Source organism: Rhinolophus sinicus, linkage group LG05, assembly GCF_036562045.2.
Source record: "Rhinolophus sinicus isolate RSC01 linkage group LG05, ASM3656204v1, whole genome shotgun sequence".
Classification (NCBI taxonomy): Eukaryota; Metazoa; Chordata; class Mammalia; order Chiroptera; family Rhinolophidae; genus Rhinolophus; species Rhinolophus sinicus.
This window is the reverse complement of record NC_133755.1, coordinates 164870022-164882720: the sequence shown is the minus strand read 5'-3', so window position 1 is coordinate 164882720 and position 12699 is coordinate 164870022. Positions and strand designations below refer to the sequence as shown.

The window sequence follows — 12699 nt, the reverse complement described above, 5'->3', positions numbered from 1 at the left end:
TCATGGCCCTGTATTCTTTATACTCCACAAGCTATAGATCTGCTCCCTTGTGACCCACCCCTCCAACAGGGACCCCCACCCTGTACCCCAGCCAACAGCTTCCATCATCCTTGCTATTCCTACTTTGTTGTTCCCTAGGAAAACGCCTCCCTCTTGCTTCCTTCCCCAAAACTGCATAATACCCCCACTGTGCTATAGATCATCTACTTCATTATAGACAAATGTTTTCTTATTCTCTATAATTTTCTTACCCCACCCTTTCTCTTCTTTCTTACTCATACCTTAATAGGCATTTGCCTTTTCTCAGTGACACTTCTGCATCCCATAAGCCCAGAATTCGTCACCTCACCAGTCCTCTGGTGACATACATTGAGGTAATGGATACTTTGGGTGTGTTTTCCCTTTCTCTCCAACTCTTAGCTAAGAACTATCCTCTCTACACCTACAAGAGTACATGCCGGCAGCCTGACTTGTCCCACATAATGGATACAGTTGGTTACAGGAATGGCTGGCTGCCTGGCCCAGGCTGGGCATTTGGAATTGAGATCCAAGGGCGCTAAGGAGCCCCTCTGCTGGCTTGAACTGAAGATGTATAAAGTTAGGGAGCCTGAGGTAAGCATGTGCTCATAATAGGAGAGAAATCTGGTACGACTGGGTAGATGGACCGATGGATGGATGGATGAATGGATGAATGGATGGATGGATGGATGGATGGATGGATGGATGGATGGATGATTGATAGATCCCAAGAAAGAAAAAGTGATGGAGAGATGGGGAGACAGTACCCTCCTTGGCCCCAGGCAATGTACCAGTTCCTGGTTCTAGGACCTCATGATACTCAAATCTACTTTCTGGTTTGGGGCTGCTCTTGTATCCTTAGTTTTTAAAACTCTCTTTTTCACTCAAACAAGGAAATCTTCATTATTGGCTACGGATATGTGTTCATTTTGATCAAATCTTTGCTCTCACTTAGTCATCCTCTCATTCGTACCTTCCTGAGTTCCTCCCACAAATGTCACAGTGGCCTTCTTTAATGTCTTAATCTCATAGTCACTATGTTAATAGTCCAAACTGACCTGTTTGCCTACATATGCTGTCCTTGCATAGTTATATATTTTGGGGGAATGAGGTATTATTGTAAAGTCATATGAATGACTTAAATATCCAAATGATTATTATTCCCACCAAAATAATCATGCTGGGAGACAACACACGTCTTCCCGCAGTACAGCCATTATCCCAGACACTTCTGGAATGCTGCTTCCAGTCTTCCCCAATGCCAGTAAATCATGGCTCTGAAAGATAGGCAGCATTTTTACAAAGAGCTACAACTGTGCTGTGATCAGGGCAAGTGAATAAAACGAGGGTTCAAATACTTTAGTTATAAAACTTTTCTTAAACATTGTTTTACCCAGGAAGATCATAACTGGAATAAGCATATACTCTTCCAATAGGATAGCTCTAAAAGATAACATACATTTCTCCAAATGTATACGTTCTCCAAATCATTCGTTCTATTACATCTGTTAGACACAAATCACATTCTTTATCACTATCATGTCTTTCGGTCACCTTCATCCAGGCATCTGGAACAGAAATCTTTTTTTTCAAAGATTTTATTCGGGAAGGGGAACAGGACTTTATTGGGGAACAGTGTGCACTTCCAGGACTTTTTCCAAGTCAAATTGTTGCACTTTCAATCGTAGCTGTGGAGGGCGCAGCTCAGCTCCAGGTCCAGCCGCCAGTTGTTAGTTACAGGGGGCGCAGCCTACCATCCCTTGTGGGACTCCAGCAATCCAACTGACAACCTTGTGGTTGAGAGCCCACTGGCCCATGTGGGAATCGAACCGGCAGCCTTCTGCGTTAGGAGCATGGAGCTCCAACCGCCTGAGCCACCAGGCCGGCCCTGGAACAGAAATCTAATACCTATAATGCCTAGTAGTTTGGTGAAGAGGGGCTTAATAAATGTTTGTCATCAAGGTTTAGAGTACTTAGTTATTACTTAATAGAAAGTAAACCTTTAAAGAAGATGTGCCAAACATTCAGGTAGGTAAAAACATACATGAAGACAAAAGACGATTCAAGACCAACACTGATGACCTGATTCACAGCCATGAATTATATATTACATGCTTAAAATATGGAAGCCATCGATCCAATACCGAAGCATCACACCTGTGATATGCCCTACCCACAGTCCTGAGCTCTGGATATAGATAATGTACTTTTCTTTCAGTGGCAACTTTCTTCCTGTTATGAGGGAATAAGCAATAGCTACTTTTTCTTAAGCCTTCACAGAAGCATCATGAAACTGCAAAGTAAGCTATATAAATGTCACGTTTTAGTCAATAGATCACAAAGCAAGCTAGATCTCAGAAACCTTTCTAAGGCAAGCTGGTGCAACCTACTTTGTGCAAATTTCAGCTAGTGTGATCAAAGATAATGAGTCACCCAGTATGGCATTTTAAAAACACTAAAGCTGCTTCAGTGTTTTTTCCTGAGCTTTGCTGTAACTGAAACTACACTTGTACTCTGAGACGAGATAGAGTTCTCATGAGTGAATTATACACCTGACTCCATGACTGAATAGTTTTAGGTCAAAAGAATGCACATAAGTAAGGATAATTGAAGTGTGCTAGCCTGTAAATTCTGGATCCCAGAATCCCATCACGATCAATCCACATTTGCTGTTTACACTGGAAATCTGAAGTGTTGGGTGTATCTTGAAATGGACAGACAATTGCCTGGGGCCTTAGAAAGACCTTTTGATGGAAAGAAATGTTGACTCTAATGATCTCTCTCATAATGGCACTTGTAGAGTAAAACATGATGCAATTTCCTCCTTGCTGGTGGGGGTCCCTGTGGGTGGTTTTCCATGTAGGGTGATGGATACACACTGAGGCATCATGCAGTAAGGAAAGGAGAGTGAGCTTTGAGGTCATAAGATTTGCGTGTTAGTTCTACTACTTCCCTCCTACCTGTGGGATTTGGGTGGGTTAGTCCACCTTACTGAAGCCAGGTTCCTTATCTACAACGTGGAGCTGATAGTTACATCACAGGGTTGCTATAAAGATGAAATGTGATAGCATGTGTAATAAGGCCAGGGTGGGTAGGCATGAGAGTTCACTTCCTCTAACCCCTCTCGTTTACACTCTTGCATCCAGTACCCAGCACCTGCATCCCAAGGAGGCTGCAGGACCCCTGTTACTTGGATTCCATCATCACCAGCCTGAGGCTGGACTGACATTCACTAATTCCCTTTCACAAACGTCTATACATGTCACAAAGTGAGTTTTGCCCCATACCCCCAAAGAAGCTCTAATTATCTCATGAGCAGCTCTTTAAAAACATGCTGGTTAGTTGTTGTTGTCTTTTTAAATTTTAAAACATTGAAAATCAAAGCTTTTACCCAATCTTCCATTTATCTGTTTTATCACTTTGCCTACCTTTCGATTTATAGATACCCGATGTCCAAAGAACTGACTTAAGTAATTTATGCATTAATTCTATAAATACCTAGTAAGCACCTAGTATATACCAGGCCCTGTATTAGGTACTGAGAATGTGAAAATAAATAAAACATATTTTCTGATCTCAATGATTTTACAATATGAGGAAGGAGACAAACCCATGCATAATTTGAATATACCATAGTAAGTCCTATAATAGAGGTGTGCAAAAGGTGCCACCATTTACACAGCACTTTAAGGTTCAAGAGCACTTTTCATATGTTTCAGCCTCACAAGAATCCTATGAGCTAGGTGTTACTGTTACTAATCATTTCCAGGTCAGACAGAAGGAAGCCGGGCAGACAGAGGAGAAGTAAGTTGACCAAGATCATATGGATATGATCATGATTCTGTCTCAAATCTCAGTTCTGTCTGTTCTTTCCTTCATTATCCTTCAGTGTCCATATTGGAATATACTAGAACATACTTGTATCACGCTTGCAAATGCCTTACAAACGTCACCCATATTGTGTCTCCCAGGAGACATTCAGACACAGGAACCTCTCATTCTCTGCCGTGGCCTAACACCCTAATCTCCCTTCCCTCCCCTCTCCCATAGAAATCCCACTGAGAGCCAAACAAACTTCTGAGTACTTTCCAGTGATGTCAGGTTGTTTCAGGTCTTGGTACTTTTGCATGTACTGTTTCCTCTCCACAAATCCTTCTTCTCCACCTCACCCAAATCCATCTTCCTGTTCCTCCTTTTGCATGGAGATAGCACAGATTTCACCTCCTCCAGGAAGTCCTTCCTGACTACTCCCCCTCCAAGTCATTTCCTATAGCTGTGTCTCCTGGGTGGTCTCTGTCCTGCCCCAGGACACAGCATGAGTCATAGTTCATACTTTATTGCATTGCAGTTGTCAGTCTATTTGCCTGTCTTCCCCCCACTAGATTGTGAGTTCCTCAGGGATGACTTTGCAGCCTGTGTGTTTAGCCCATTAGTTGTTTGTTGGTTGAAGGAATGAAGGAAAGAAAATCAAGATACGCTCCCTCACCTAGTGTACTCCTTGCAGTAGCTGAAGCTCAAAATAAATCCACAGCTTTGCCATCAGTCTCAGAGTTACCACTGAACTACTGAGGCAAACTAGAGCTTGCCAATTTCATAATTAGCAATTCGTGCATCCTCTGAAAACAAGAACAAGCATCGTCATCATCGTCATCATCATCAGTCATTTTTTTTTTTTTTTTAGCCCAATCATAGGAAAGTAACACTGGCTTAGATCACTAGACATGCTGCTGTATCTGGCCTGTCCCACCTTTTGTATTTTCAGTCTTACCCCCAAATTGCAGAATCACGTCCTCTTACCTCTGTACACCCAGCGCTTAGAACAGTGACTGGCACAGAGTAGCCCTCCCTTCAACAAATACCAGTTGAATGAATGAATGAATGAATGAATGAATGAATGAATGAAAACTACCCTGGCTCCGCCCTTTCTGAGTGGCCACATTGGCACTGTGCGATGACATCACCCTCCATCACACAACTGGTCTGAGTTCAGGTGGTTGTCATCAGATCAAGGACAGACAATCCATAGGCTTCGTGGTGACCTCTGACCTATGGCCTGCTATAAAAAGGTGGCTTCAAACAGCAGACCTTTTCTAGGGAATTCGAATTAAGAAATACAAAGACATTTTTCCTGGTAAATACAGGAACAAGAGCTACCGTGTTTCCCCGAAAATAAGACCTCACCAGAAAATAAGCCCTAGCATGATTTTTCAGGATGACATCCCCTGAACATAAGCCCTGATGTGTCTTTTGGAGCAAAAATTAATATAAGACCTGGTCTTATTTTTGGGGAAACACAGTAAGAGGAAGCAAAGGTAAGGATGGGGCAGCATAGGTCGAAGCCATGATAAGCATTTATAAGTAGATGGATGAGAAAGCAGCTGTGAGGGAGAATCTGTTCAGATTAGCCACTAGGAAGGCCGGTCAGCAGAGGCAGAGGGAAGCTCGGGTCAGGTGAGACCGCGCCATCCTTGAGAAAGTGCTAGAGACAGAAAAAGGAGCTGGTCTCTAGGGTTGCCTCAGTTCCTCACAGCTTCTTAGTTGCAGCTCCAGACACAGTGACACGTGACTTCACACGTACACCCTTATTTAACAGGTGATGCTTTTTAGTGTTTCAGCCTCTGCTACAGGGTATCAGGTGAAGATGAATTTTAAAATGTGCCAACCTCAGGTACAGGACCACCATCAGCTTACATGGGTACCTTTGTAAGAATTAGACAAAAGGCACCCCTTCCAGGATGCGGCCTGATCAATGGTCGGCTCCTAGCTGGATAGAAGCCCATGGCCTTTGGGCAAAGAAAAAGGTTCCCTGCTTGGGGGAGGGAGAGGGCACGCATGTCCACACAGGGGGTGCCGCTTGACCAGGGCTGGACACAGGCTGGATTTGAGCCCTCCTTCTCCACTCTGCCCAGCACCCTTTGCACTTCCACTGCTGCCCCGCCTTTCCCTGACAGGGTGGCTTTGCTCTTCTGTGAATAGGCAGAGACAGAAAGTAAACTTACAGCCAGATGGTCTTTGTTTGGTAAGAAACCACACTGAGTTAAGCAAATGGGAAGTGAGCAGGCATCCATTGTTCCTGGCCCAGGGCAGCTCCAGCCCAGCCTTGACTGGGGCCACTTGGGACCCAGCCACCCTGGCAAAGCATTATGCTTTGGAACCAATGGCTGACCGTGCAAGTATCGACTCCAAGAATTATAACCTTGGAGGTCAGTGAGAGGCTCTCTGGGAGAACCGGCAAGGTGTGGACAAGCAAGGACTTCCCCCAATGGGACAAGTGACCATCAACTGCAGAGCTGGTCTTGGACAGCTACACCTCGTGGCAGTGGCCAGGCCACAGGTAAGGAATGACAGAACATCCAGGTGTGCTAGATCTCTCACCCCCTCATCACTGAACACACCGGGGATGAAAAGACAGAAGAAAAAGATGACTGAATTAGCAGTTATATATACCCCTGTATGCCAGGGCAAAGGGATGCTGGAGAGATGAATCAGGGTACCAAATATCTACACATCGAGCTGATAAAGTGATCCATTCACTCACACCTCCCTTTTTGGAGGTGGCTGGAGTGATTCTCTGATCTGTGCAGCTCAACATGCAAGATTGAGTCATCGCTTGAAGACAGCAAACACCGCTTGGCCCTCCCTAAGGCCAGAGAGGTCCAGCAGAGCACCTGGCACACAGTAGGTCCACAGTCATTACTTGCTGAAAGCGTACAACAGCAATATGCCCTGGGTTGTGTCCTAAGGTTCGGTATTCACTGAATATCGGGCTTATCAGAAGAGCACATCAGAACACACTGAATATATCAGAGTCTCTAATGTGGAAAAAAATTGGTCTGAACATTAAGAGAACACCTGTCCATTAACCATGAAAAGCTTGTTTCAGGATTTTTTTTTTCAAGATAAAATATCACTATAGTTACAAAGAAATAATAGATTTTAAAAATCCAGAACTTCTGTTGAGTTCCAGAACTGTGAGTTCAAAAACCATAAAGCAAAATCAATCTGCATTTTTACAAAGTAAAAAAAAAAAAAAAAAAAAATCTCAGTTTTGATAAGCTCAATAAAAGGACTTATAACATCAATATCAATGTTGCTTAAATTACATTTTAAAATGCACTTACATAAAACAATATTTGGTTTTCTTCACATTTTTTTAATGGATTTTAAAATACAAAACATTTTGCTGACAACACACATGCATTTTTACCATGTGAAAAAATAACTGCTCACATCACAAGTTAAATAAAAGTCACTGAAGTCTGGGGTGCTTTTCTTGGCAAAAATCGAGTAATAAAGCAGAGACAGGGAAAGTGGAATCTCTTGTGCTAGCCCCACAGCATCCACTGACACAGCGCCTGCGCAGAGCAGGTCTTCGAAAAATACGTTTCACATTGGAATGACTCTTATTGCCATTCTTGGCAAGATTCTCGAGGCCAGAGTTTCAAGTTTTTATTATTCTTTCATGGGAGAAGGGTGGAGTGGAAGCCAGGGTGGGCGGTGGGGTGACAGCTGGGGGTAGCTGGGAGTGGACAGCTGTTTTGAAGTGAAAGTCTTTGACAGTCGTGGAGAATACCTTCCAGTCTTCCCTTCCTTTCTCTCCTCTCCTCCCTCCCAGCCACACATCATTGCAAAATGTGATGTCCCTTCCCCCTTCACACTCTCACGAGGACTCACGCCTGGTCGTTAACTCATTATGAGAAATTAACCTTAGGAAGAATGTATCGACAACTAGCTGAAATGGAGAAAGGGAGTGAGAAAAGCCCCTTGGGAGGTGGTAGTAGCAGGACAGAGTATCAATAGGGATGTGAGAAGGTACTAAAGCTAAATTGTCAACCTTCCACTTGCCCAGGCCAACCCTGGCCGCAGTATCACAATATATAATGGCAGCATATACTGTGTTTCCTCAAAAATAAGACCGGGTCTATTAATTTTTGCTCCAAAAGACGCATTAGGGCGTATTTTCAGGGGATGTCTTATTTTTTCATGTACAACAATCTACACTTATTCAAATACAGTCATGTCACCTTCTTCTGGAACATCGTCAAAATGTACTAAATGCATCCGTCTGGCTGACCATCTTAACAGGGGCTTATTTTCGGGGAAACATGGTATGTCCCAGGACAGTGGTTGTCAAACTTGGCTACACATTAGAATCACCTAATGCCAGGCCTCACCTGATGCCAATTCAATCAGCATCCCTGTGGGTGGAACCCAGCCATAAATTGTTTTGTTGTGGTTGTTGTTGTGTATTTTAATTCTCCAAATAACTCCTATGTGCAACCGACTTTGAAAACAGGTGACGAGAGGCCTGCTTCTCAGTTGTGAATGTGCCTATCAGACAATCCGTTACCCCAGCCCAGTCATCTGACCGAATCCCCATCCATCCGGCCTGGCTGCAGACAGGGTTCTGGGGAAGCACTCCGTGTGTGCCAGTGAGGGACCAGCGCCCTCTTTTTCTCTCTGATCCACAGAAGTGCAGGAAGCACTTGGTCATGTTTAGGCTGCTCTTAAAGCTGCCAAAGGCTCAGCTCTGTCAATGGAACATAGTCATGTCAAAGAAGCTCACTCTTTTACACGTGGGTCATCATCCTGAGGCATAGAGGACAGCTCAGCTGAAAGCTGTCACTTCTTAATATCCTTTAAGAGCACACAGAAGACACGGACTTCTCGGAATAAAATAGTGTAAAATGAAGCTCCTCGTTCACATGCTGTACATTTTGAATACTCCCATTTACAAGGCTTTTACTGCCCTTTTAACGCTTATTTTATCTACAGTCACGAATGGTCTTTTTAGAGTCATCTGAATGGTTAATCTTCGTAAAAATCGAGATTATCCACAGGTTGAGTTCAGTTTGGTCAAGACATAAACAGGAGGAGGTAAAGTACATTCAACTCAATGTTTTTCACGATATGAATTCGGCAGCATCTTCGCACAAATCTCATGACCTATTATACATCCCCACTATCTGTACCAAACAATTCTGACCAGCTGTCCCCAATTGGTCTGCAAAGTCATTTCTTTGATGTTTTCTAAGTATACACATTGTTTGGCAAAAACAATATCAAAAGAATAAGAAAACAGAGGGCTGGGATGGACAACAGAGCTAGCCAGCGAGGGTTCAGTCAGACACATGATGTCTTTTCTGATTGGGAAACTTGGCTTCAGGTGGAAGGGAGGTTGAGACAGAGCTAAAAGGCCTAGCACAGAGCACAGAGCCCAAAAGGGATAACGGTAGAGGGTAGGAGACCCATGAACTCCATCGCAAGGGCCTTGCTCTACTACGGGTACTTTTCCTGTTAGTTTTATTTCCAACCTCCAGCTCACCTGCATCCTCCCTAGACTGCAAATAAGAAAACAATCTGTGGAAACTTAACAAATCTGGTGGACTTTTAAAAACAGCTCAACAGTTCTTAGGATAATGCTTTGTAACATAGCATTTGAAAATGATTAGTTAATCATTCCTTCGAGATACGAGAGACAAGGTTAAGTGATTTGGCCCATGTTATATAGCACAGCGCTGGCAGCACCGGCCGTCGGCCGAGTGCCTGGTTCAGCCAGTCTGGGTGCAGAGTGGCCCGGGAGCGGCCGTGCACACCGAGCCGAGGGGGAGCCAGGGAGCCAGGCCAGCGGCCAGGGTTAGCGCGGAGGTGCTGCTCCAGGCTTTATCCAATAACAGTGAAGGGCCAGAGGATCAGACAGCCCCGAAATTCTCGGCACCTGCATGGGTTTTCACAGGGAGGGAGAACACTTACCCCCAGTCCTCTGACCAGCAAACCCTCAAAGAACGCTTTATTTCAGAAGCATGAGCAGTTGGGAGTGTTTCCATGACCTGCATTGGCCCAGCCCCCTGAGAGGACCGCACCCTTCCGAGGGACCAAAGTCGCCCCCAAGAAGGTTCCTCTTCCCGGTGGCCAAGCCTGAGAACCAGAGCGGCCGCTGCACCCGGCGCCGCACAGCTGCGGGAGGGCTCTCGAACGCGGAGGGCTGCACGGTCGCCCCTCGCACCAGCGGCAGCCGGGTTAGAGCATCTCCCGCGGAGGAACCAAGACGCCGGCAGCCTAGGAGGGCGGCGGGGGTGGGTGGGGAGTTCAGCCCCTACCTGCCCCAGCCCCTCCTCTCCCTCGCCAGCCTGCGGGACCAGTCCAAGGACGCCCCAGGCTGGCCGAGTCGCCGTCGCCGCCACTTGCCCGCTCCCGCCCTCCGCTAGCCCACCCCCAGCACCCCGAAGCGCCCTTACCTGAGCCGGAGATGTGGACCCGGAGTGGGCGACCCCTGCTCGAGCACGACGACAGGTCGCTCTGGGAGCGGCCGCGGGGACTCGGGTCCCCGGGCAGCCTGCGCAGGGCCGGCGGCGGGGGCTCAGGGACTTCGGCCGCCACCTGCTCGACTGGCTCCCCCGGGGACTCCCCGGGGCTCCTGCCCGCCTCGGCCATCGGCTCCCGCGGCTGCCGGTCGGGAGGGCCGGGTGGGCCGGGCGCCGAGGGCTGCGCTGCGGAGGGCGCGGTGACCCCGAGGCAGCGTGGAGGGCTGGGAGGCTGGACGCCCGGCGCCGAGAAGCTGGTCGGGAGGGCGGGAGGAGGAAGAGGACAGAAAAGTTTGCACAGGAAGGAGCCGCCTACAGCCTGTTCTCCCTCCCGCCGGCAAAAGCCGCAGGGCTCCGAGCCGGGCCGCCCTCGGTGCCCGCGAACCTGCCCGGCTGCTCCTCCCCCAAGGCCCAGGCGCTGCCCTTTGCAGGGTGGCAGCAGTAGGGTCCCCCCTGGCTGTCACTCAGCCCGCAGACCTCAGATAAGTGGAATTTGGGCTTCAGAAGCTAGGATGCAAGGTCAGGGTTAACAGTGCCATTTCCATTTGTTGCGGGCAGCGTGGCGAGGAAGGCCATGAACACACACGTGAGCCGCCCTGTGGTGGAACAGAAATGACCACATACAGTTTACAGATATGAAACTGCAGGAGCCAAAGAGCACTGGACTTGCTGGTGGGTTAGTGGCAGATCCTGGAGTCCCTGAAATTGAGGCCAATCACCTTCCGCTCTCACCACTTGCCTTCAAAGTCCTGCTCTCCCTCTCACTGTTGCCCACATTCCTGGGTTTCTGTCTGCTGGGTAGACTCAAAGGTCGTGTTTAAAAGACTAGTCTTCCAAGAACTGAATAAATAACACAGATTTGATGTCTGAGTCAATGTTTTCTAACGGTCTCTCAGCTGCATTGAATGGAAATGTCTTAGTTTACACCATGCCTTGGAGGGGGTTTGCAAGATGGGCAGTGGAGATTTTGTTGGTTCAGCTGTTGATTTCACAACGAAAGCTTTATCAGTTTCATGATTAGGCCCCCAAGTTATGACTTGCCCAGGATCAAAAAGCTGCAAATCAGGCTCAGGGGTCATCATTCCTGAAAGCTTATGGCAACGGAGGGACATCCCTGGGTTCACGTGCAGGCCATAGATGGGCAGCAGGAAGAGAATGGGGGGAAGAAGGGGAGGGGGTGAGGAGCAGGGTTAGCAATTAACATTTATTGACACACGCCCATATTACATGTGTTATGTCAGACACTCTGCACACATTATATCTTTTAATAAGAAAAACAACCCAAGCAGAAGAGGTAAGAGAACAGAGGGACAAAACTAAGGGGTGCAAGCTAGAGAGGTAAGTAATACCTGCAGAGGCCTTTGTGGCAACTGGGTCATGATAACAGCTCACCCTTGGTAATTTAAAAGGGCTTTCACCTGTAATTCTCACAGCAACTCTGTGGGGGTGGGTATTATTACAGGTTTGCTATGAAAACTGTTCACATACATACAGGTCCATTTGCACAAAGTCAGCCATGCTTGCCCGTCTCTCCCAGGCACTATGTCCTACTTTCCCACCTCTTTACATTTATGCTCTTCCAAATGTTACTTCACTTTCTTGATTCTCTTATGTTGTTTAGGACAGAAAAAAAGGTGTCTCTGCTCCAGAGCATTCACTTGTGTTATTTTCATACCTAGGTCACTGACAGGATTGAAAGGACATTGAGATGAATTTGCCACTTTCCCTGAATAATCAACGTTCGATTATAATGGTATTTCTCATCATTACTGGCTCCCTTGTGTATTGGATTGCCAGGTGATGCTGTGTGTACCCCTTACGTCCTCATCCTCAGCAGGTAGCTCCACCTTGAAAGCTGCCTTCTCTCTGGGGCACTCATCCCTGTTCTCTGCACAGGGGTCTCACCCCACTTTCCTCTCCCCATGGCTTACAGCGTGAGTGCTCCCACCATCCTCCCAGGCCTTCTGCTTCTCTCTTCTCTGGTTTGTTCTCTATGCCATCTCTTCTGAAGATAAATAACTTCATAAGGTAATTAAATACTGCAAACACATGAAGTCTTCCCTGGCTCTTACTCAGTTATTCAGCAATTAAATCCTTCCAGCTGTTACTCAATCAATACCTATCTGAGTGCCTTTCGTGGGCCACGCACTGTGCTAGGCACTCCATGACTTCATGGAAGTTCTCAGCACTGTACTCGTCCATCCATTTTCCCTTCACAATCGAGCTTCTAAGCAGAGCAGCACCCACTTGCTAATCCCCTGTTCTTACTATAATCCCCCTCTCCCATTCCCTCCTTTACCATCTGCAGTATGGAACTTCGGCATGGCACTGCTTTGGCCAAAATCTCTTCTGAGCACCTAGTTGCCAAATGCACTAG

At 46.7% G+C, this 12699-nt stretch overlaps 1 protein-coding gene across 6 annotated transcripts in view; it reads right to left on the bottom strand.

Annotated features, from left to right (window-relative positions):
- The window catches only part of PHACTR2 (phosphatase and actin regulator 2), a 232808-nt gene extending 221689 nt beyond the window's left edge, over nt 1-11119 (bottom strand). The window contains exons 1-2 of one of the 6 annotated variants that reach the window (XM_074333669.1): nt 10800-11117; nt 10257-10576 (exon numbers count right to left, since the gene is read on the bottom strand). In XM_074333669.1, coding sequence (XP_074189770.1) covers nt 10257-10452 — 196 coding nt within the window. In that variant the 5' untranslated portion in view covers nt 10453-10576; nt 10800-11117. Of the gene's footprint in view, nt 1-10256 lie in introns of all 6 variants that reach the window. The other 5 variants (XM_019744464.2, XM_074333671.1, XM_019744469.2 and 2 more) reach the window with 5 other exon arrangements.
- Between the last annotated feature and the right edge of the window lie 1580 nt (nt 11120-12699).